The 24,973-nt window shown below is 37.6% G+C and overlaps 5 protein-coding genes across 6 annotated transcripts; 3 read left to right on the plus strand and 2 right to left on the minus strand.

Moving 5' to 3' along the window:
• Positions 1 to 51: 51 nt before the first annotated feature.
• Positions 52 to 3,234, minus strand: LOC139950426 (transcription initiation factor TFIID subunit 10-like). Of its 2 annotated transcripts, none has more exons than XM_071949102.1 (5): positions 3,097 to 3,234; positions 2,163 to 2,331; positions 1,168 to 1,232; positions 592 to 703; positions 52 to 151 (listed from the first exon to the last, which is right to left on the minus strand). In XM_071949102.1, the coding sequence occupies exons 2-5, from the start codon at positions 2,316 to 2,318 to the stop codon at positions 62 to 64; spliced, it is 423 nt and encodes a 140-aa protein (XP_071805203.1). In that variant the 5' UTR covers positions 2,319 to 2,331; positions 3,097 to 3,234; the 3' UTR covers positions 52 to 61. The 2 variants fall into 2 exon arrangements, with proteins under 2 accessions (XP_071805203.1, XP_071805202.1); XM_071949101.1 differs by having other exon boundaries at positions 2,163 to 2,328; positions 3,097 to 3,223.
• Positions 3,235 to 3,342: 108 nt separating this feature from the next.
• Positions 3,343 to 9,099, plus strand: LOC139950425 (small ribosomal subunit protein mS22-like). Its single transcript, XM_071949100.1, has 8 exons — positions 3,343 to 3,560; positions 4,240 to 4,385; positions 4,813 to 4,977; positions 5,591 to 5,734; positions 6,305 to 6,388; positions 6,949 to 7,094; positions 7,184 to 7,292; positions 8,006 to 9,099. The coding sequence occupies exons 1-8, from the start codon at positions 3,428 to 3,430 to the stop codon at positions 8,126 to 8,128; spliced, it is 1,050 nt and encodes a 349-aa protein (XP_071805201.1). The 5' UTR covers positions 3,343 to 3,427; the 3' UTR covers positions 8,129 to 9,099.
• A 1,280-nt stretch (positions 9,100 to 10,379) lies between these two features.
• LOC139950892 (elongator complex protein 5-like) lies at positions 10,380 to 16,703 on the minus strand. Its single transcript, XM_071949737.1, has 8 exons — positions 16,476 to 16,703; positions 15,684 to 15,744; positions 15,353 to 15,484; positions 13,837 to 14,030; positions 13,247 to 13,440; positions 12,507 to 12,596; positions 12,044 to 12,144; positions 10,380 to 11,332 (listed from the first exon to the last, which is right to left on the minus strand). Exons 1-8 carry the CDS (start codon positions 16,537 to 16,539, stop codon positions 11,224 to 11,226), a joined length of 945 nt encoding a protein of 314 aa, XP_071805838.1. The 5' UTR covers positions 16,540 to 16,703; the 3' UTR covers positions 10,380 to 11,223.
• Positions 16,704 to 16,706: 3 nt separating this feature from the next.
• Positions 16,707 to 18,905, plus strand: LOC139950893 (uncharacterized). The gene is made up of 2 exons (XM_071949738.1): positions 16,707 to 16,868; positions 17,529 to 18,905. The coding sequence occupies exons 1-2, from the start codon at positions 16,730 to 16,732 to the stop codon at positions 18,293 to 18,295; spliced, it is 906 nt and encodes a 301-aa protein (XP_071805839.1). The 5' UTR covers positions 16,707 to 16,729; the 3' UTR covers positions 18,296 to 18,905.
• A 2,071-nt stretch (positions 18,906 to 20,976) lies between these two features.
• Positions 20,977 to 24,938, plus strand: LOC139950795 (cilia- and flagella-associated protein 107-like). The gene is made up of 4 exons (XM_071949608.1): positions 20,977 to 21,256; positions 21,674 to 21,784; positions 22,278 to 22,461; positions 22,946 to 24,938. The coding sequence occupies exons 1-4, from the start codon at positions 21,152 to 21,154 to the stop codon at positions 23,257 to 23,259; spliced, it is 714 nt and encodes a 237-aa protein (XP_071805709.1). The 5' UTR covers positions 20,977 to 21,151; the 3' UTR covers positions 23,260 to 24,938.
• Positions 24,939 to 24,973: the final 35 nt, after the last annotated feature.

The following is a 24,973-nucleotide window of genomic DNA, read 5'->3' on the forward strand; positions in this document are numbered from 1 at the left end:
ATGGTCAATCACCATGGCAATGAATAAATAACAATAGAAAGTCTTGATTACCGTGGTAATGCTACGTGAAGTAGTACGGTTTCTTGACATTGATGCCATGTTCACTCAGTGCAGGAGTCAAGTCTTCCATGGTCAAGGTGTATCTCTTATCCTGTTTCAAAAAGAAAAAGAAATAAACTTAGATCCCCTCTTCATAAGTTGGTGTTTTTGAGAAATTTGTGTTTGAAAAGTCTCCTTAAACCATTTCTCCAGAGTTCCTATGTTTACTGTCCACTTAAAGCACATTACCAAGTTTCTTTTTTATGACAGGCCTAGAATTACACAAAGGTTACAAAGGCCATGGCCGAAAATCCGTAGTGAGTACGATTATGTCCACACAGGAAGAATAATCCAAAATAGGAATACACATAATCTTAGAAGTTACCGGCAACGCTTCTTATATTCAAATTTTCTGGAATTTTTTTTTCCATAACCACAGTACTTCAAGGTGAAACGTTCCTCAAAATGCATTCTACTCCCGAAAGCTGCTATGCTTCTTACCACAGACCCTTTATAACAGGCTAACTGTTTTGTATCTTTTTCACAACGTACCTTGCCGACTTTCTTTGAACTCTGACCCGATCCCCTCATCTTACAATGTTGGAGAGCATCGTTGGCAATGTCAGAGATGAACTTTTGTGCAGCTAGGGATATTACACGCACTCTGCAGGTCAAAGGTTACATAACCAAGGTCAAAGGTCTCATCATATCAATAAACATGAAGGGGGGAAACAAGTAAGTAATAATCTTATATTTAAGCTCTTTATCATTGCAGCAATCCTAGAGGTAAACAATGGAAATGCATCAGTTTGTACGCAAGGCGCACTGGATTTGCCAATGAACAACCTCTTGTTTACATCTAGGTGAGGGCACCCAACACAAACAACGTCATGTACATAAGTTCTAGAAGACACATAGTGGTGGGGGGGGGTACCCCATGGAGCAACAAATCTTTCATGAACAAGAGCTTGAGTAAAGTGCCCTTAACGGCTCAGCAATGACACTACATCCTGACCAAGTGATTTTTGTTGTTATCTTTTGGTGTCCCTCTTCTACTTAGGATCCTATACTAGGGTTTCTACTTTGGATCCTAGGGTTTCTACTTAGGGTCCTAGGTTTGCTACTTACACTCTTGGATCTGAAGACTCAAATCCAGCTCTATTGAGATAGTATCCAGTCACTGCATCCGGTATCTGGGGATTGGAATGACAAAACTTTGTTTTATTTTCACCAGCTCTGCTCAGATTTATAAAAACATTAAGTTTTGGGTGTACACAGTACACAAAAAACAATTTCAGCATGTTGTGGTTTATTTATTCATCTTTTAATTTTGTAAGCACAATCAACCCGTTTGTTGTACACAGGGGTGAGAGTCACTGCTGACGAAATGGTCCAAAAACAGGATCCTGATTCCATGTTTTTTTTTAGGTCTGGTTCTAACCCCTGGAGTTATAAGTTTCAAGTGGACCTCAGTGCTAGAGAAGTAGGTCAAATAGCAGGATTTATTGACAATTACAAAAATAACAATCAGCAGCAGGCATTGAATTTCAGCCTTGACAGTGCAAAGCCACTTTGATTTTGAAAAGGGCACTTCCATTGGAAAATCTTAAAATTTATTGGAAATAAAATTATTTGAAGGGGCATCAAGGGATAACTTTCCGTACGGCGCCACCACTTGTTCACTCATTTTTTACAAAAAGGGATATCTCATGAGGTAAATTAGATACTATATTATTTCATATCGAATGAAAAAGTGGTGGCGCCATACGGAAACTTTTCCATTATCATCGTCAGGCATCTTGTCAGGTGATGCCTGCAGAGGTCGTCCTACAGCGTGCCTTCGTGCACGTCACTCCTCCTGGCTCTGGGCCCATGAATCGTGTATATGCCCAGCGCCCTGTCGGACAAGCTGTTGCCAGGCAGGCCGGTCTTTGGCCAGGCATTCCCAATCAGCTGGTATGCCCGTTGCTCTTATGGTCCTTTTTACTACATCTTTGTAGCGGAGCAGAGGGCGCCCAGAGCAAAGGCCTACACCAGACAGTGGTATTCTGTTTTCAAATAGAAGTCTGAAATTTATGAATCATGAAAAAATTAAAGTTGAAATTAGTAAACTTGGAACTCACAGTGGGTGCATAGTCTTCAATCTGATATAATAAATCTTCCAATGCATCTCCAGCCGTCTTAACGTCTCCATTTGCCAGAACTTCCTTTGGGGTCGGAGTAGATGAACCCGAGGTACCAGTGCTGGAACTGGTTCCAGAGCTTGGAGCTGTTGCCATTTCTTCTCACCTGCTGCAATGTTGAATTTGGTCAAACAAAAATAAATATATTTAGATAGTACAACACTGCTTTAGTTTAGAGGGATAGTCAATTATTTTGATTTCTACCGTCAATGTGTGCTGAGCAATCAAAGGCGTATAGTCTTAATCTCAATCATTTTTTGTTATCAAAATGTGAATTTAAAGTGTTAACTGTAGTGTTTCACATAAAAAAAATTATAACTTTCAAAATCAATTTATGCACGAAAATGTGTCAAGTTCCATCCCTTGAATTTGATTATTGTTGATGTGCTCTACGCCTACGGGGTACGAAGGGCACATTCGATGAGTGTGTTTTAAGGTGCGGTGTATATTTATCGTCAACAATCAACATGCTGTGATCAAACAAAGCTGAGCGAAGTCAATTCAAATGCTCAAAAATGCCAGTCCAACATCAACTTGCACTTGTTTTTTTGGGGGTTTTTTTCATGGCTAAAAGTAACTAAACCAAACATTAACTTGTTATTCATTTAAATTAATTAACATTAAAAATTAAGTTATTGGGGCCTATCTATCTATAGGCCTTTAAAGTTTTAGAATAGTAATTTCATGTTTATATTAAAATAAAACAATAATAGTCATGATAGTTAATACTAAGTAATAGTTAAACATTACTATAGGTCCCATCCATTAAAATTAAATAACAATCACTTTAATTAAATCAAGTTCATTCCATCTGGCATTCTTGCCAAACGTTAGGAATCTGTAATCTTTGTACAAATAAGAAATAGTAACTCACCTTATATTCTGTTCCAGAATTTCAAATAAAACTACAATATTTCGGCTAAAAATTGTGTCAAAAGAAGACTGGCATTTTTTTTTTTTTTTTTTTACACAAAATTATTTCTTGAATGATTGTCCATTGAAAGTGCACAGCGCCCTCTGGAGATTTATTTACGCAGGTCTAGTCGTCCTTCATCACGTTAAAGATATGTTATTTTAACCAAGTCGCCCCATACAAAATTCTATCGTTAACCAATGTCGCCCCGTCATTAATGTGCGAGGGTCGCGTGCCTACGCAGTGGAAAACTTGTCGGTCGACTTGGTGAAGGGCGACTTACTGTTTCAAGATGGCGGCCTGCATGAGAAGAAAATTTCTTAGGAATTCGAGTCAGTTTTTGCGAGGATACTTCGGAGAAAGTGGCCTGTCGTGCAAAGTTCAAAGATGTCCATGTTCTTCCAAGTCATTTGATTCAAATAAAGGTACTTTAGGGAGCTTTGGAGATTTGTTTGGAGGGAGGGAGGGAAATTAATTTGCAGTTGCACGAAACGCCATGCCGGGCCCACCATGCATGCATTTGAATTTAGTCAATAACAATTAATATTACAAATTTATTTATTTATAATTTATTTTCACTTTGATTCTTGAATTGAGTTTTATTTTAAATTTAATTAAAGACATTTGTATTAATAATAATATAGTATAATATTTTTAGTTATTAAAAAAAAATGATAATTTTTTTTAAATGATAAATTTTTTTGTTTGTTATTTCAATTTGGATAACTTTCCGTATGGCCCACCACTTTTTCACGCATTTTTACAAAAAGGGATATCTCATTGAGGTAAATTAGATACTATATTATTTCATATCGAATGAAAAAGTGGTGGCCCAATACGGAAACTTTTCCTTCAATTTACCTAATTCACGAATTCATTAAAAATTAAATGACAAGAAGATTACTTATTTAATTAGCACTTTTTACCTCCCTGTTTTTCTTTTGGCTTTGGAGTGGACATAATTCTAACTTGTAAAAACAACTTTTTGAAATATTGTTATTGCTAGTTGCAATAATTGCAACTCTCCATCCTATTGACCATTAGGAGGATGGAGGGTTACGATTACCGCAACTATTGAAATGTAATTCTTTGAAACTTTAACAGGTACTTCAAAGCTATTCCTGACGGATGAAGTGCAAAGCATCTTGAAGAGAATAACTGGGATGGATCTAAGCAAAGTTTTCCGCCACACCAAGGAAAAATTAGAAGCACCAACTTACAGACTTGTCAGCGATGCTAAACTAAAACAGGTAATAAGTGAACCTCCTACAACTTCAACTGAATCATAATGCATACTCACTTAAGAGACATGAATCTGTCTCGTAGAGTGGAAATAAAACTATTTTATATTTTCATATCTCCTACAAGTAAAATTATTTAGTTCATCAAATCAAGGAAATTATATATTTGGTTTGAGGTAACACCGTCTACTTACTTGCCAGGAAGATTTTGTTCTTTAGATAACTGTCTTGCTATACTACTACCGCGGCGTAGATTTTTGGATTTCGGGAGACTTCTCAGTTCTGAAAAGAATTGTCCTGCCTTAGAACTAGTACCTGGGCGGAGAGGAAGAAAATCGGCTGGGACTACTACTTTACCTTCAATGATTGTTATAAAAAAAAAAAAAGGTTGTTAGTATTTAGCTTAACCCATCATTTTTCTACCTGAATTTCACAGCTTGAGGAGGAGGCTAAGAAAACAGCTGAGAAGAGACTACAGATGCCTCCTGTGATTGAAGAGAGAACGGAGATTGATGAAGTATTAGCAGAGAATCCAGAGCTGGAAGGTTTAGAGTCATCAAAGTTTGTCTTCACAGATATAACATACGACCTGAGTGACAGGGTAAAGTCAGACTCTTTTTCTTCAGGACTTTATACCAGGGATTGATTTCATTAAGCTTTATTGTAAGATTTGTGGAAACGCCATGTATGAAACTCTCTCTATGAGCTATGAGTATATGATGGTTCTGAAAAGAACCGATGAATAGCAATGTTTACTTGATGTTTAGATCACTCGGATCATCTTCAGGCCTAAGAATGATGACTCTGTTGCCATAATGCTGCTTGTGTTTCTTGCAAGTACTACTTACAAGGTTTCCATGGAGCATCAACTTAGAGTCCTCCACAAACCTTTTAGACTCAATCCCCACCATCACCATGCAAAGTTTCAGATCTTACTTATTCATAAAGCCTAGTTATAAACGGGCATTTTATGCTGATAGAGAAGCGATTAGCACAGTTTCTCCTTTACCGATTGTGAACCAACTTGCACTGTAAAATCTTCTTGATTGTTTATGAAAATGCAATTTTGCTCACTCATTTCTGCTATAGTTAGCCAGAAATGCGCTTACTAACTGACGGATTTATGAAATTTTGATGGTAATCAAACTCCTGTATGTGTTGGGACATTAAAGTTTGTTCATTTGTTGAATACTGTTTATTATTACTGATACTAGGAGCGTTTTATTGTTGTTCGGGAACCAAACGGCGTGTTGCGCAAAGCTAAGTGGGAAGAGCGTGATCGTATTCTCCAGATTTATTTCCCCCGGTCCCAACGCCAGCTTGTACCACCACCGCTGTTTGAGGATGAACGGCTTCAAGTAAGTCGAGACTTCAACTGAAACTTGTATGACCATTTTGAAATTGTTTGTAATATGTATTTCAATTTTATCTAGATGACTGACTGAGTATAAAACTTTATAAATAGCACTGGTACATACATACAGACTTAATTATTAAAGTGAAGTAATTAATAAATTTAAAGTTGCAGCGGATTGTTTTTCTTTTTTTTCCCCAAAAAACTAACGTTTGATAATCACTTTATGCTTATCTAATTCTTGTGCACTTACATTTTGTAAGACTTTTGTTAAAATCTCAGTTTTACAGGGTTTGTCCTGAAACTTTTCAGTGTCTGGCCTGCAGGACCAGTTAGCTTGGCATTTCACTGGTCCATATTTGAGCTCTTACTCAATCTAAGCTCCATGAGCTATTCTGAAATTTGAAACAGGCAAGAAACAGGGTCAGGGTTGACTGTTGAAATTCTCTTTCTCCTTTTGTACAAGGGTATTGTAGATAGTTGAGGAAGGAAAAGTTGTTTGGCTGACAAAGATGTTTTTGGGGATTCCAACTAACTTTGTATTTTGTATTTCCTTTCTGAATGTTTTCTTCAGGGTATGTTTGACCAGGATAGACATGAATATCTACTGGATGCAGCTTGTGTGCAGTTTGAACCCGATGCCAAAGATTTCATTCGGGTAGGTTTACAAGTTTTTGTGTATGCAGTTAACATTTAATATTTGAAACTATAATTATTTTTCACTATTTCTTTTTGAAACAGATCCATCAAAAACTAAGTTTATCCACAAAACCCTTAATGGAAAAACCTTATTTTATCCCCAAAGAGGGGGTCGTGAATAAAATGTTCATCAAGTTGTTTACAAATGTTCAGAATGTTATTGTTGAAAACCTAGCTGAATTGGTCCTCACTTTTACAGGCATGCAACTTCTGAACAGACGTGATGATTTCCTCATCTTCTTTTTTTGTTGTGCTCCATGGGAAACTTAAAAACACATTTCAAATACTTGTGTCCGAGGCAGTTTTCTTGTTTTTAAAAGTATCATTTTCCAAAAACAGTTGTTGAAGAGAATAGTATAGGTATGCCCAAAACGGTGTCAGTCTGTTTTAAGAATTGTTTTAGTAATGTTTTCGTAAGCAGTTTACATTAAATATTTTAAACTATAGTTATGTTTTTTGTATGCAGTTTCATTAAATATTGTCACTATCTCAAGTTTTTTTTCTTCATTTTTGAAACAGATCCATCAAAAGACATATGACGACATAGACGCCAAAGAGAAACATAATCTTCTTAGATCAACGCGACACTTTGGCGGACTTGCCTTCTATTTGTCGAGGAAACAACAAATTGACGGACTGTTGGTTGATATGATTAAGAGACACCTGTAAGTACATTGAAGAGCCTTGGTTCAAGACAACGGCATTGTCCCGCTCTGATGTCCCGATTTGATGTTTGAATTTGTTTTCCCCCCAGTATTTCCGATGCAATTGATGTGGTTCGTTTGATGCATCTTATGGCACCAGACTGTCCATCAGCCGTGGAGGTTAAAAACAACAAGCTAGAAGGGATTGACGCTCTGAAGGTAAAACAACGCAACAATCGGAGGGGGGGGGCTTTTACGGCTGGTGCACTGCTAAAAATGGTATTCTTGAAACAAGAAAAACATCTTATTTTGAGAAAATATTTCTTGTGTCACTCCCTAGAAAAAGTTTGTAGGGAGTAACACAAGAAATATTTTCTCAAAATAAACTGTTTTTCTTGTTTCAAGAATACCATTTTTAGCAGTGTGTAAACTCTTGAGACGCACTAATTGCACCGAGACTAAGAATATTATTTTGGCGTTGCCCTTAAACTGATATCTAGTAAAAGCTGTATACTCGGTGCTTCCGGAATTTTGATATGAGATCCGAACCCACAGCCTTTGCAATTCTAGAGCAAATGTAGTAAACGATTGTAAGCATGGGCAGTGAGTACTGCAGCAATTTGGGTCCGACGTTTTACATTTGAGAGGGCGAGGCCATTTTCATTTTGCAAAGGGCACTTCCTTTAGAAAAAAACTGAAAGTCTAGGGTATACTTTGAAAGGGGTGCAAAGGCCAAGACGAGTGCAACAGGGGCTAGGGACTTCATGCTTATCCACGCCTGGTGTTTGGCACTTCTCATTAACACTTTCTGTAATTTGTCACGAACGAAACTGTTCAAAGAAATAATTCATTCTCAGTTGTCCTTTTCCCTAATTTACAAACCATTTCAAATTTTTTTATTTTTTTTTTATTTTCCCTCTGTCCAACTTCAGGTATTTATTGAGAAGGATGCCAAGCAAAAAGGATTATTAGAACTCGTCCTGCAGTCTTATGAGAATGATGTTGCCAACCAAGAAACAGATACCGAGGAGCAAGTCAGTGACAGCCAGAGATGAAGAAAGAGTAAGCTGAACTCTGATCAGTCGGGAAACCTCCAGGGGCCAATTTCATAAAGTTGTTAAGCAGAAAATACTGCTGCGGCACAGCAATTTTTCTCTGCTAAGCAAATATCAAGTGGGACACCAGCCACAACAGTGTAAACTTAAAGTTATAATGGCTGATAACCTATTTCTGTTTAGTAATACTTGTGCTTAAAGGAACTATGAAATTGAGCCCCGATTCCCAGGTTTATTTCACAAATTTCAAAACTTTCGTCCAAACTTTGTGGTGATGCAGATGGTAAATCTTCTGAGCTGCAACACCCAGTTTAGACAAACGGGTTACTCGGGCACCAGCACACTACCCTAGTCCTTTGTTTTAGAGATTCCTTAAATCCTCTGAAATGTCATGCCCATGAAGTTTAGGGGGCTTCATCATCTAGACCAAGGGGAGACCCAGGCCCACTACCCTAGTTGTTCACGTGTGGTGATGTAGAGGGTTTTTGATCATCTAAAAGGCAACTTCCAGGAGATTTTTGGAGCTTTAGCCTCTTCGCCAAGGATATATCTATACCCCCCCAAACAAAAAAAATTGTGGTATTGGTGGTTTCTGGTGCCTGAGCTCATACTATTGTTTGCAAGGAAACAAGGAAAACACAATCAGACTTTTTGTAAACAATATTTATGCATTTATTCAGTGCAAAGTATAGAAAAAATAAAAAGCATTTAAAACATTTTTGATGTGGGGGATATATTACAAGGTACAAGGATTCTAACTTGATTTGTGCCTCCATCAACAATGGAGATAACTCTAATTTGTGAGATTTGCACATAAAATCCAGAGGAATTGTTGCTCTGGATATCTAATTTGAAAACTTCAGCAAATGAGACAAGATTACTTCACAGAGACTGATTAATGTCCTGGTTTGATATTGTGACATTTACAATAAAATAAGTCATATACAATGACTTCTGTACAAATTAAAATAGTTTGACTGGAAGATTCTGTTTGTCGGGTGTTTAAAATGTCTTCCAAAGTGTAATAGAAGATTGTATTTGTAGATCAAGATTCACTCCCTGATTTTAATCAAGTTAGTAGATAGGATTTGAGGCATTGCATGGTGAGGTATCAATATATATTTGGTTTACTGTAACACCATGTGTGTACCGGTATCTACTTGCCAGGTAGAGTTTGTTCTTAGAGAACTGTCTTGCTTAATTCTACTACCGCAGAGTAGATTGTTCGGGTGTTCGGGAGACTTCTCAGTTCTGAAAAGAACTGTCCTGCTTATTAACTATTACCTGGGCGGATGGTACAGAAATAGGCTGGGACTACTAATTTAGCAAGTTAATAGAGTTGTGACTTTGCCTTCCTCAGCTCAGATCAGTTGTTCTGGAGACCTATAAGGGTTTCCCTTTTGCCTCTTGCACACTAAAACTAAACACTTTGTTGAATGGACCCTTCCCATGAAATATGCTAATTACATTCACGCATGCGTACAGACCCTGTTGGTTGGCAAACGCCATAGAGTTGTACACTAAGCAGACGCGCAATCGTGTCTGCGTCACGCACCCATTAGCCGTGTATAAAACAGCGCGATGTTCCCTCATTTTGCCAACCAAAACGTTGGTGCGCACGCACTATGTGCAATTTACATATTTCATGGGAAGGGTCTATTTTTTTACAGTTATTATTACAGTGCACTACATTTTCGATGCATTGGTTTTAATACCACATTCTAATATAACAGCTATGTACATTGTGAATACAATAATAACCAAAATGAAACACAACACAGATCAACTCTACTTAGGTGCACTTAGTGTAACTAGCAATAGATGGATTGCAATACGTGTCATCGATCGCCATCTTTGATGTATTAACAAGGGGAAAAGTGTACGCGCTGTGCATGCACTTTTTCCGTATTGCAATCCATCTATTCATTCAATCCCTTCACTACATGGTAGCTTAAAGGAACACGTTGCCTTGGATCGGTCGAGTTGGTCTTTGAAAAGCGTTTGTAACCGTTTTTTATAAAATGCATATGGGTAGAAAGATGTTGTAAAAGTAGAATACAATGATCCACACAAACATGCCTCGAAATTGCGTGGTTTTCCTTTTACCTCGTCGACTAACACGTCGGCCATTTATGGGGGTCAAAATTTTGACTCCCATAAATGGCCGACCATGTTAGTTCGCACAGTAGAAGGAAAACCACGCAATTTTGAGGCAAACTTGTGTAGATCATTGTATTCTACTTTTAAAACATCTTTCCAACCATATGCATTTAAAAAAAAACGGTTACAAACGCTTTTGTTTTGACCAACTCGTCCGATCCAAGGCAACGTGTTCCTTTAACCCTCACAGTTGGGGGCTTTGATCTGCCATGCATAGTTGGGCCGTGTACGAAACGACGACTTTGGCTACAGCTACATACGTCTAGATCAGCGCGTCTACCAGTGTTGAAGAATGGCAGACGCGCGCGATCTAGCCGTAGCTGTAGCCGAAGTCGCCGTTTCGGACACAGCCTTGGTTAGGCTATGCACTGCAGTACTGAAGGCAGCAGGATTTTAAGGCAAAACCTGAGATAGATTTTTGGAGACTTTTCTAGGTGGTCTGGCAAGGCAATATCCCAAGTTCATCAAAATCTTTCGGAACTCTACCACTTTTTGTTTTGGGTAAGATTTCTATGAATACACTACTATTAAAATAAACCACTTTCTAAACGCTCAATAAAAGTCTATTGAGCTAAAGAAAACGAGCACATTTTCAGGCAAATAGTTCAACAAATAATGTTTACAGTCCACTGATGCAGCATAGTCCACTCTTCTGATGTCCAATGAAATGCATATCGTCTGTTGATGTTTGTCAACAAATTGAGAGACGGTTTTGTTTGCCTATGAGATGACACCCAATTCTGATCAGTGAACGATTTTAAAGCAAAATGCTATGCAAATTGTGTCAGTTGCTACTCAGAAATCATCATTTGCTACTGAATACTAGCATTTGGTCTGCACAAAACTTGCTTAGTCTTTATATTTTGCTTTGCAAAATTGGCAAACAAAATCATTCCCTGCTGAATTTATGAATCCAGAAGATTTTTTCTTGTTCATCAAACATCTAGATCCTCATCAGGATCTTCCTCATCCATATCGTCAGCCTCGTCCGGTTCGTAAAAGATCTTCCCCGATCCCTCCGTGCTGCCGATTTTTATTGTGCGCCTGAGTAAAACAATGACAAAACAAAAAAGTTATCAAATAATAAACTCACATTCAAGGCACTACATGGATCAGCTCCACCCTACATACACGATCTCTTGACACCCCGTACAACTAGACCAGGTCTAAGATCTATCAGCAATACGCTCCATGTTCCTCGGACGCGCCTGGCCAGTTACGGGGACAGGGCTTACTCCAACATAGCACCTAGACTCTGGAACTCACTTCCGGAACACCTCAGACAAATACACAACATCACTCTCTTCCAGCAGAAACTCAAAACACACTTGTTCTTGCTTGCTTTTCAACATCTTGACAAAACTTGACCGGCGCCTTTGAATGTTTCTCTTTTACAGTAAAGTGTGCCTTATAAATGCTGTAGTTTATTATTTATTATAAACCATTTTGTTCAAGACAAAATAATAAAAAAGGTATGAGAAAAATAGTTCACCCTTAGGTTTTGTAAAGATATCATTACACAAAAAAAGAAAATTGATATGGCCCTAAGTCCAGGGGCATTGAGGCGATTGCCTCTGTCAAGCCTGTTGACTTTTTCATACTTTAGTCTGTGAACATTTTAGTGCGTGTTAACATATTTGAGAGAGAATACCATTTGTATTGCCAGCTTGGCCGTGAGGTGATACCTCATTGCAGAAAGACCCTCTCAAGAAATTTATAATCATACATTATGTAAAACTCACTGAGAGATATTACCTTTCTTGTACTTTGGTGTATGGCAAGACGACTTTGTCCTTGGCTAGTCTTTCCGAGTCTCTCAATGTCAAGTTAAATGTTAGGTTCGCTGTCGGGTCAGGCTATGGGAAAACAAAGTCAGAAATGAAAAAGCATTTTACCTAAGCAATTTATCAAGCCGTATTTTCTGTTGAACAAGTGTGCATTATTCGCCCCGTGTAGAAATGCTACTTCAAAATCATCATTTGTTACTAACTTACTCAATATATGCGTTCCATCTGCACAAAAAATGCCTAGACAGTATAAATGCAAAATGGTTCCTTTAACAACATGTAACAACAACTTTTACCATTTGGCACATTTTGTTTTATCTAGAAGGCACAGAGTTAGTGCTATAATAATGTCTATTTGTTGTTGATGTTGTTGTTGTTGTTGTTGTTAATGTTGTTGTTGTTGTTGTTGTTGTTTGTGTTTTGTTCCTTACCTGTGGTTCAGACTCCACTTCAAGGTTTGCTGTTCCTTTGTCTGGAAACACAAATAGCTGGTAATCATGATCAACGCTGAAACCTTCTCTCTGTGTACAAAAACAGGATAACAAATACTTGATTATAATAAAAGAGGATTTTGGGCGGGGCTCAAGGCCGTTTTATAGTCGGTCGCTTGATGGACGCGCGATGGGAATTTGGACACGTGACACAGTTTGTAGTCATCGCTAAGGCCTAAAACTGTCTTTTTTTGATCGCAGGTCAAGAATTCCACTGTGCGACCATCGCGCAACCATCACGCAACCAACTATAAACCGGCCTTTAGGCTCCACCTGACATTTTTGAAGCCATGTACTGAAAGCACATGTTTAAGCCGAAGAAAGGATTTTAAGTTTAGGGCCATTGTTTTGATCATTTGACCCGCTGGTCAAAAGTTTATTAAATACACCATACTGTTAAGAAGGGAGTGCATTCTGCTCTACAGCCAGGCTCCTAGTGGATGAGACTGTAAAGGGGGTAACCCTGTTTCTGCCCTGCCTATGAGTAGGTGGCAGCGTGCCCCTGTCACCAGTTGATTTTGGCTGTAAACCCAAATCAGTGAAGTGTAGCCCTTATTTTGTTGTGGCTGTCCTGTCCGTGGCCTTGTGAGGTTAGGCGATCTCTAATAAATGTGTTTTTTAAACTGTAGGAAAAGGGCAGTGATATAACACCTAAATGTGTAAGAAACTGCAATACTTACTATTCGTATAACTTTCCCAGATTTCCTTCTATGTACTAACTCACAGAGTGCCATGGGTTCTTCTTGAATAGGAGCTATGGACCGGTAGGGTTCTAAATATAGAACTGACGTAGCTAGGTGACAGATGGCGCTTGTGGCTGATACATCATGAACATCTTGATGCAGGAGACATATCACTTGTGAAATCTCAGGACCTTAAAATAATAAAAATGAACGTTCTGATAAATACTTTACATTGACTTCAACTAAACAAATACTGTACTCCACATTGATTGTTAAGCTTGAGTAAAAAATATTTTGTTTATTAAAATGGTAGCTATGATGATATTTTTATATTTTTTGTTCAACCAAAATGGGGCTGGATGACAAATAGTCTATGGTTTAGTGCTTTATCAATGACTGAACATTTGGATCCCGACAAGGTGATGCAACAAAATGGCCTTGAACTTCGCTCTTGAATGGACACAGCAATTTCCCTTGTTAAGTCAATTTGTGCAGAAACCTTGCACAGGGCACCACAGCAAAAGCACAGGGCACCATGGCAATAGCTGTGGGTGCCAAGCGGGTTATTTTGAGGCTCGAGCTATTACCTTCCCAATCAGAGGAGTGTGTGAGTTGATGCAGTGCTTTACAGACCATCGTGACTGATTTATGTAAGATGACTGGAGACAGAGAATCAATGATAACGGCGATGGTTTTGGTTCCTGTGACTGTGTGATGCTCCAAGTGGGATTGGAAATCTGTCAGTGTGCTGAAGTGGAGCAGGTTGTGGTTCTCTGATGAACTAAACGGAAAAAAATAAGAATGATTTTGATAAAATAATAGAAACTCACATGGGTTTGTCAGGTGAACTTTTAATATAAAGTATTCTTTATACAAACAATTTGAAAGAGTATAATTGTTTAAATTTCAAGCAATAAAGTATGGTCTTTTTTACATCAAAACTGAAAGTTGTTATTTGTTGTAAACCCTCAAAAGGGCTTTTTGAGGCAACGAAAGCATGTCCAGCAAGATAAAGGCTGGTGCTTTTTATTATACAGTATTATCAGTGTTGTTACCATACGAGCGAACAGGGAACCAAACATGGTCATACTGTAGTGAACATGCGCCCTTTTCACTATAGTGGTATGGTTCAGTGCTCAGCTTCCTCCCCTGTGGAGGATGTGGACATGTCCTGAGCCCAATTTCATAAAGCTGCTAAGCACACAAATTTGCTTAGCATGAAGTTTCTACCTTGATAAAAACAGGATTACCAACCAAATTTCCATTTGTTGCATATTGCTTGTTACTGGTATTCAGCTGTTGTTTGCTCATCCTGAAAATCACATGGAAATTTGGTTGGTAATCCTGTTTTTATCAAGGAAGACATTTCATGCTAAGCAAATTTTTGTGCTTAGCAGCTCTATGAAATTGGGCCCAGGTCAGTGACTGTTGAGGTTGAAAGCTTGTTACTGTTCAATTTGTGTTCCTTTATCAAACTTCACCTGTATACATTGTTGGTAAAACCCACTGAACCAGTTCTTTTTGTTCAGTACATCATTGACATGTGTAATGGCCATTTAGTACAACATTCTTTCTAATGAATGACATTCCGTTAGTCTTTAATTTCACAGCCCTGGTCAGGGAATGCTAGACTGGGTTGAGTTGGCTTTTTGGGTGCGGCCAGGCAACATCTCGTGTGTGGAGGGCTGAGGCTTTGCATACTGGGTTGATGAAAGTACATGTAATTGTATTGGTGCACTGCAGGCTAGCTCCGATTTCAAGTAAGTTTCCTTTGATAATTTAGAGGGTGATTCTAGAGTATTAGCATAGCTATTTTATTTAACTGTAGTTCTGTACCAGCCACGAAGTCTCTACATTTAGTTTGCCCCACAACATTCTGTTTTACATGCATTTTAAAGTGTTCATTTACAATACATATTGTCTGTTTTATCAATAAGAGGGTCCAGGTCTCAACCTCGAGTCCTAGTTTAAGTAGTTTTGTAGTCAGCTTTTTAGAGCAGTAATTAAATTGGCCATTTTTGTGGCTGGAAGTAAAAGCCATCCAAAAACTGTGGTTCGTTTCCTTAACTTGTTGGTGCGCCCTGTCTATGCTACATGACTTACCTAACACCATTCCACTCCAAAGGGTCTGACCATCCATCATGACATGTGACCTTTGACCTCACAGCTGGGTCAAATCCAGATAAGAATACTGTCGGTGAGCGGTCAAACATAAAAACATGAACTTGATCCACCCTGGAAAAACCAAAATAGATGAGATTAAATTCGCACAAATTAGCAGGCAAAACAAAAAGCACAAGTCGATGTTATCGTTTAAAATAAACAAAGAAATATAGACTAGAAGTTGTTTACTGAGATGAGAAATCTTTTTTTGGCTGGATGAAAAGCAAGAAAATGGATTATTTTTTTGTAAAAGAATACGCAATATACCGACCTGCTGGCAAGAACATTTGTAAGACATCGAAGTAAAGGTCTACCACTGATGTCCACAGAATCTGATGATACAGAATGAAATAAAATCAAAGTAAATAATACAGAAACCATCCTTCAATCTTGTTCACCAGACTGATTTTGCAATTGTTTCATACTGTCTACTTTTGGTTCTACTACACAATCATTCATAACCATCGTCAAAGTTGGGACAAATTTATGAAATTGCGTGACTGTTTGTATGGTAAAGAATTTCGATTTCACAACACAAAAGTCAATAGTTAGTCATTTATAGTAAAATATAATCAAATCATATTACTTGACAAGTTACAGTGCCATTATTTCAATTTAATAAATATCACAATTGACAATTGACAATCACTATCCCTCACCTACAATACAATGAAAATCAAACAGATATAAAATCAAACAGATAATATAATCCTTGGCGTTTATATCCTGACTGAAGGACTATGCCAAGTACCGAAGTAGAAGTAGAAGAGTAAATACAACTATTGTTTGGACTTTAATAAGTTTAATAACAAACTGTTTTATTGAGTTGAGTCTTCCCTTCACGAAAATGAAAATAAAACACAAATAAACCATGCAACAAATTGGTTTTTATCATGTTATTATGCAGTAATTACTAACACTAAATAGTAAACACACACCATAGAGAAAGCACACATAACAATAGTATTATAAAAATAGTGCAAGAGGACATCATTTCATTCACCATTTCATATATATTGTGAATTGACATTGGTAAACAAATTAAAAAGCACTAGTTTTATACCTTGTACAACAACCAAAGAGCTGCTTTCATTTCCATTTACAATCTGCTGAAGTAGGGACGCCATCCTCAAAAATACCTTGAATCTCTCAGCTAATTAAAAGTGTGTTTGAATTCGTGGAAAATAGTAAACAAATCTCCGATCCTTTTGCAAATGCACACCATGTGTTTTCCTTGTTTGAAATTCTGCCAGTGGTGTGCTTGAACTCTGACCTGGCATTGTTGTACGCATGAGCAGTAGCCTTGTCAACAACATAATGAGCTTCAAAATGGCCGACGTAAAGTCGGCAAAAAATAATGACAGTCAAAGAACTTCCGGCCGTGGAACGAAAATTACTAGGACTACAGTTGTTCCAGGAAGTGTGGTTGGCAGTAAACTGGTGCTAGATCAAAAAGGTAAAGCTTAGAAATTAAAATTGGCCATGACGTATCATAAATAAGGTATTTTTCTTTCCCGTTTGTTTGGTCAGACTGTTCAGTTTCAAACTCGCATTGACTTTGTGCGCTCAATGCTGTGTAGTGTGAGTAGTGTGTACTTTGTATGTATTCCCTTTGTACTGGTCACTGGTGTATCAATAATCAAGACAATTGTTCCTTTTGTTGTATTATTTGTTTGTTCATGCACAACTAGCTCTTGCGGTTTGGAGTGACTGTTCATTTTGTCGACTAGCTTGTCCTTAATTAATTTTTAGTAAACTGTTTGAAACCTATGAATTTTTAATATGTCCGATTAAATTAAAAAATTAAATTTTAACAAAAATAACAATAAATAATTGTGTTAATTTAAATTGAAATGAGCTTTAGGGGGGAGGACATTCCACACCTATTTTGTAATAATTACTATTTCATACTTGTCATGGACAGTGTACTGTAGGGGGTAGGGTTTTGTTTTCTTATTCAGACTGAAAACAAAATCATCATTATTATTAAATCGTTATCAATGATAATTAGGTTGAACTAGAACTTAGAAGTCATGTTGTAGTGTTATTAGTTATTGGATTAATTTCAAAATGTTAGATTATTGAACTTTGTATTCTTTTATATATTTTTCTTTAGATTTAAGAAAAGCGATGCAGAAAGGTACACCAAAGAAGAGCGCAACAGTTAGCCGGTACCCTAGCCCACCTTGTACCCCACCTAGAAAAACCCATGGTGCTGGAAACATTCGACATGGTCAAATGTCTCACGCTACGCATAATAGACGTTCGGAAATGGATAGCACCGATGGGGGGAATCAATCCCGTCCTAGTTCAGCTTTCACGCCCTACTCACCTCTCCCCCAAATCGGACAGCCCGAGCATGATCACGACGTCACTGCTGGCATGAGAAACCTAGAATTGAATCATCAAGACAGAGTTGGTGTAAACGCTACTTATGACAATGTAGTATCTTCAGAAACAGGAAGGCAAAAAAGTGATAGGAATTATCCAGAAGTACGGACTAAGCGATCATCGTCACTTTCATCTGTTCCGTCCAGTAACAAGAGAGTGTCTCGTCGAGAAATGCGTAGCCAGCAATTTGCCAGGAGAAGAAACTCACAGAAATCGTTAAGCATTCCTGACGAACCGTCCATTGGAGAAGAAAGATTCCTCATCGCTTTGAAATTACCAGAAGGTGGTAGACTACAGAGATTTTTCCGTCCGTTGGACTCCTTCTTAGATATTGTTTCTTATGCGGAGAAAGAATCTGGGCGTTCTTTCTCAGACTGCAATGTTTTTACGAGTGACGTTCCCAAACGGATTGTGAGTGATCTTTCTGTTTCACTGCGTGTTGCAGGATTCAAAGATAGGACGTTACTTTACTTGGAAGAAAAAGATGAATGACAAAAAGAAACTAGATTCCATCCATTTATGAAATAACGATACTTATAATTTAGGTATTTTTGTAAGGCAGAAAGACATCGATCAGCAGTGAAAGCCAGTGGTTGGAGTCCTAATGAAACTTTGGTAATGTTGCCATAGGCCTGCCAAGCCAGCAAGAACTTGCAAGGGGTATAGCTTGGACTGCAGCCAGCCCATAAACTGTTGGTGCCCATGTGTATGGGTCAGGGCCCAATTTGATAAAGTTGTTAAGCAGAAAATACTGCTTAGCAAATATCTTTGCAAAGAAAACAAATAAATGGGACACCAGTTGCATCAATGTAAACTTTGCAACCAATGTAAACTTTGCAACAGTGTAAACTTTACCTTATTTTGGCTGGTAAATAGTTTCCGTTGTTTAGTAAGATGTTTCTGTGCTTAGCAAGTTTTGATGCTTACAGGCTTTATGAAATTTGGCCCAGGGCAGTTGTCAAGCCTGCGTATTATAGATTGAGGGGCTGTGCAGCACTCAGTGACCCAACGGGTTTACGTTGGTACTAGATATGTTGCATGGTGTATCCCCTCCATTGTGTGCTATTTTTGATCTGGGAATTTTCAGGAATTCTGAAGAGGAATTTTTGTTAGGGGGGGGGGGGTGAGGGGGGGTAGCTACCTTTGTACAAGAGGGGAAGAGTGTGTTTGAGGATATTATGATTACACATTGTTTATGGCATTTCCATAAAAACCTACAGTTTTGTTTAAAGGAACACGTTTCCTTGGATCGGTCGAGTTGGTCTTTAAAAAGCGTACTGTAGCCGTTTGTTATAAAATGCATATGGGTAGAAAGATGTTGAAAAAGTAGAATACAATGATCTACACAAACATGCCTTGAAATTGCTCGGTTTTCTTTTTACCTCGTCGACAAACACGGTCGGCCATTTATGGGAGTCAAATTTTTGACTCCCATAAATGGCCGACCGTGTTAGTTCGCGACGTAGAAGGAAAACCGTGCAATTTCGAGTGATACTTGTGTGGATCATTATATTCTACTTTTAAAACATCTTTCCAACCATATGCATTTCATAACAAACGGTTTCAAACGCTTTTTATAGACCAACTCGTCCGATCCAAGGCAACGTGTTCCTTTAACTGTCACCAGTGTGATTTTATTTCAGACAAATTTGGATCAAGACCTTACTTCCAATTATGAAAATCAAAGTGTACTCTTTCTACTTCCTAAATACAAAAACACACTGCTAACGTTCTGGTGCCTTATAATAAGAATAATAATTATTATTATTGTGTTTTGCTCTCTTGTATTATTTTATTTTAAAGTCTTGCCAAAGAAATTTTAACATAAATTTATGTACAATATATGTTGGTCATGGAGTGAAATCTTATAGAAAGAGTTTTATCTAACATTCATTTGCTGGTACAAAAATAAATGACAACATGAAATTGGTAGTTTTGGTTTGCATTGCGTCATGATTTTCTCCTCTGTAGAAGTTAAATAATCCCGGTCGTGATACTTGAGTCCTTGAGCAAGACACTTAACTATAATTACTTCTCTCTACCCAGGGGTAAATGGGTACCTGTGAGGGCAGAGATGGTTCTTGTGATTGATTTAGCCGAGTAGCGCATATTAAGTTTGCACAGGCTGCATACTCCCCACCAGGGAGCTGAGATGGTTTAAGGAGTGGTTTAAGGCCCGGTGACCAGGGGTAATAATGTGAAGCGCTTTGGGACTCCCTTCGGGTTTGAAAGCGCTATATAAAAACGGGTTATTATTATTGTTATTATATTCAATTACCCCTATTTAACTCTATGTTCCCATCTTTACCAATGTCTGCTAAATGTGAAATCAAAATAAATATCCAGTATCCCCGATGCTAATAATATTCAATTCTTGTAAATTTTGTCTGTTTTTAGCTTTCTCAGGGAACCACGGGCAAAGTGGTTTACCAGGGGTGGGTGGTGGGGGGCATATTTGGGTGCAGTCGTGAGACTATAATTTATACCCACCAGCCTCACCACTTTCTCGTAAAGTGTTATTTCAGTAAAAATGTATGTTGTCTATGTTGCAAATGAAAATGAGAGGGGATCTTTTAGGTACGTATAGTGGAAGTCATGGTGGGCAAATTATAATTCAAGGAACATTACTTATGCCCCCAAAATCTGATAAAACAGTAATTTACTTTTGATAAAACGCTTTGTCACCGAAATTATACAAAGAGACACTTAAGTTTAAATACAAAATTATTGCGTTAATATTGTGTTAAAATTATTGTGAAAATATAAATGTGACGGAACCGTCCTAACTTCAACGAAGTATTGGAATCACCACTTGAGCAAGTTTTGATGGCAAGCATTAGTTTTATTTCTGCCGGAATGCCCCACCACTGCGCTTTGGATGGTAACTTCACCCACGCCTATACAATACCGCATGCAAGAAGTACAGTGGCTTGTATCACTCATCTAGATAAACGGGTAAGTTTGTTTCTTTCTGTGTTTTTATTTCTTTTTCTTTAAAGTTTAAAAGTCCGTTAAACAAACTAAAGTAAACTTGTGTCTATTATTAGTTACGCGTAGCACCTTTCCTGACCTCTGATTGGTCAATGGTTAAAAACGCTGCGTGCAACTCCTGTTTAGACTGCAGAGGGCGCTATACACCGGCTCGTTGCTAGGGCAAACACCTGCTGAATGACCCTCCCCATAACACATCAACAAAACAGTGACCCAGTTTAATACCGCGCCAGACACGTACACACGTGAACATAGTAACAAATTCCACACTTAATTACCGGTGGTCTGCTAGACAGGGCGTGTTCTCGCAAGAAAATTAACTACGATTTAAGAACAAGATAAACTTTTGGAAGGAAAATGGCACAGGCAGATCCGATGAAATGGTCTCTTCCGGGGTGGAGAATTGAGCAGAAATATGCCAACGGAGTTCTGATTGGAAATTGGAACGAAGCAAGAAAAACGGTGAGCACACACATCTTTAAAAATCTTAAAATCTTAGTCTTTGTCTTTTGTGTCAAGTCTTACTCTTAGGACTGATAATGCCACAAACAAAATCGTTTAATTAATACCGGTAGTTGTATTGTAGTAGACCTTTTCTTCAGTGCAGAGATTCCAATTTATTTTGTGTATGAAACTTTTTATGAAACTCATGGAGAGCATTTCTTGATTTCGTTTTGTTTAAGCATGGTTTCCTCCATCATACAATTGTTCATTCAAACAATAGTAGGTTTGGGTCTGTTTCAATAAAAAAATATAGTTTTTAGAAATATTTTTCATAAAATTATTGTCGACGTCATTGTGAACATTTTTATTAATATATATGTAATTTATTTTGTTAATGTCTTATTCATTTTTCTTTTCTATGTTTCAATTTGACAGTGGAAAAGGGGACAAACAGGGATAAACTCAACTCACAGAATGGATTTTGTGAAATATCCGAACTACAAACCTGACGTCATGACGAGACGAGCAGCCATGATGAGAAGTGATGTAAGTAGATATCTCAAAGAGTAGACGACGCAGAATTTGTTGTTCAACAAAAACGAAAAAACATCCTACTAGACCCAGTAACTGGGGTGCTGTACACGCTAAACATATGGTCCTAGTACTTGCGAAACTGCAAATAAGTAAAAAAAAATTCCAACAACCACTCATAAACAACAAACACTGCTTCAATCATTTTGCAAAATAAAAGTTTTGAGAAAAACAATTCTCTGATTCTCATGTCTTTTGAAAGATTTTTGTGACAACATACATCAATATGCCTAAAATAAATGACAAAGACTATTTATTTATTTATTTTTTTAATCTTGAAGTCTACAATGGGAAAGTTTGAAAGGGTCAACAAGGCAAATACAAGAATCAACAACAGAGACCTTGTTGGCTTCTGTGTAATTCTTAATCCCACTTGAAAGTTGTAAAACTGTAGAGACTTTTGGAACAAATGCTGATCTTCTTGCTTTGTATTATTTTTTATTTCCAGGGTCTCGACAATAAACTTCTCTTTGAACATCATAACAACGACTTCTCCAGTAATCTCATTTCGTGGTACGATGAGCAATTCAACAAACGAGAGCGGACAGGAAGAGATACGCTTCCTGAACAAAGATCTTGGGATTCACATAAACTGGCGTGGGAACCCGAGAAATCTGATCACCCCATACATAGTGAGTATAAATCTAATAAAGGACAAGAAAAGTAAACTAAAAGTGACAAGCAAAAGTGAACTGAATTGAATAGTTGATGTGAGAAAAAACCCACTGCAAAACCAATCCACATGCCTGGCTCCGCTAAACCAAACTTTGTAAGTTGAAGACATTTCAGTTTAAGAACTGATGAAAACCATATTCACAAACAAGGCTTTCAGTGCAGAATTCAAATCGGGGTGAAAGGCAGGGACAAAAACCACTGAGCCAACCTGAATGCTATTAATTTTTATTTTATTTGGTAAATTTATTAAAAACGAAATCCAGAAAGAAGAATTCTTATTTTGAATTGGATTTCTTTGGCTTGGATTTTTCCCCTCAAGATTCTGATAATGACCAAATAAAACAAAACCTACTTTCTGTATTGCCACAAATGCTCTGTTCAGCCCAAATGATCTCTTAGCATTGCAATCAAACTTATTTTGCTAATTTTTTATCCTCACAGGTGCACCAACAAACTTCGGCCTCCGAGACAAGCTGAATGCAAAATGGCAAAAGGAGCAAATGCAGTCGGGTATGGGCGAGTACCGCACAACATACGGACAGTCTTACATCCCTCAAGCATCCGACGCACTTGTGAAGAATCATTATGCACCACCGAGGGCACTATCAACAAGGCTTCACCGAGCTAACCTAATTAATAAAGACCTTAGTCTGAGGAGCGTTAACGTTTTACAAACACCACAAGAGCTGGGGCTACCAACACGGACTGAGCCAGCCACTAGGAGTGCAGGTGGTCCAACGCAAGTGTCCATGTAAAGAGAAATTATATTTTATTATTATCGTGGGACCTAGCAGTAATAAATTAACACCAGCATTGGGGCCTTTCTCAAATCTCGGCTTGGGCTCAGGCTTATGCTCCGCGAGCTGCGTACGCATTGGAAATGCATCTCGGCCTGTAACCGACGTTTTTTGGAGCAGTGCGTTTAGCACGCGATAGTTCAGCAGCTGGTGCCAGAGCCCAAGCCAAGGTTTGAGGCCCCTGGAATTTCATCTTGGATATCAGTCAGTGCCTTTTCTCGAGTAAAAAGTGTTTGCATATGTCTGACAATGTCTAAGGTAGTACTTGTAAAGGGGCACCAGACCAAGGCCATGGTCTGTATGGCTAGGTTTGATGTCTATAGAGTTTGCTTAACCATTTTCTGCTAAGCAAAATGAGCAGGAAACCAGTCACAGATGGTACATACATGTATACACCATTGTAGTTTCCCTGGTAATCATATTCTGGTAAGCACATTTTGTGTTGTGCTTACAAGTAGCTCTAAGATATTGGACCCAGCCCAAACTGAAGTTCCAGTCTGATGTTAAGACCAACAATGGTCAAGAAATTCAGCATTGATATCATCAGCTTAATCTTCCCATCAAGTAGTGTCATCCACTTACATCATGTCTTAAAGTTTGCTCACCAAACTGTGAAATATTTTACAAAGTTATTGCATATTAAATAATCATGGAAAAATACTCTGAAAGAACTTAATCTGATAAAACAAACTGTCTTTTAAATACTATAGCAAAATGATAGTTTATTCATAAAATATCTTAACCTCATCAATTATGTTCTCCTATTACAAAAGCTTATCAATAATTTTGAACATCTTTAAACAGGTACCAGTCAATACTTCCATATTTTTTTAGATTTTCAAGTTATATAAAGTTTCCCATTATGGAATTTACTATAAAATGTTAAACTTTACCTAAAGTTAAATTCACTATTATTGTTTTTCATTGAAAATGAGGCCTGGTTTTTTCATGAAGTACCTGACCATAATCACTCTTGAAATCTTAACTTTTTTTGAAAATGAGGCCTGGTTTTTCCAATCATGACATAAAATTTGCAATAATTTGTTATGACATAAATAACATGAAGTACCTGACCATTGTCAGCAAACCAGTTTCGAACCATGTGTTCTAAGGGTTTTAGTACATAAACCATTTTTCATTTGTCTGTTCCATGCACACAGGCAATAGCGTTCATTTTCTCAGTCAATTATTAGCTTGCTGTTTCATCGTTATACTAATGATATGTGTTATGGCGCAGTGTGGTAATGTTTCTTATATTCCATTCATTTAATATGCAATCAAAGTGAGGCTTTAGAGAACAAATAGTCTGACACCATTCTGTATAATAGATTCTAGTATTCAACAGTGGTAAAGGAAGACGGGGAATAATACTTAGTAGAATTGTAGCAAAATAGTTCATTAATCATGCTATCGTACATTTTAAAAAGTATTTTTGAGAATCAACATTGAACTACTGTATTATTCTAAGGTTATTTTGGCTGCCTTCCTGATGTTTCGTGTGTGGGTTATTGTTTAATGTTTGCTTGCCGAATGCAATGTGTGTACTTCCAATTATTTATGCAGTAATTGTTGCATTTTTTAACAAGTTGTAAATATTTGTAAATATATATAAATAAACAACAATATGAACAAAGACATTCTCCTTCATACATTGTTTCTGTGTTACAGTCTC

The sequence above is a fragment of the Asterias amurensis genome, chromosome 18, assembly GCF_032118995.1.
Source record: "Asterias amurensis chromosome 18, ASM3211899v1".
Taxonomy (NCBI): Eukaryota; Metazoa; Echinodermata; class Asteroidea; order Forcipulatida; family Asteriidae; genus Asterias; species Asterias amurensis.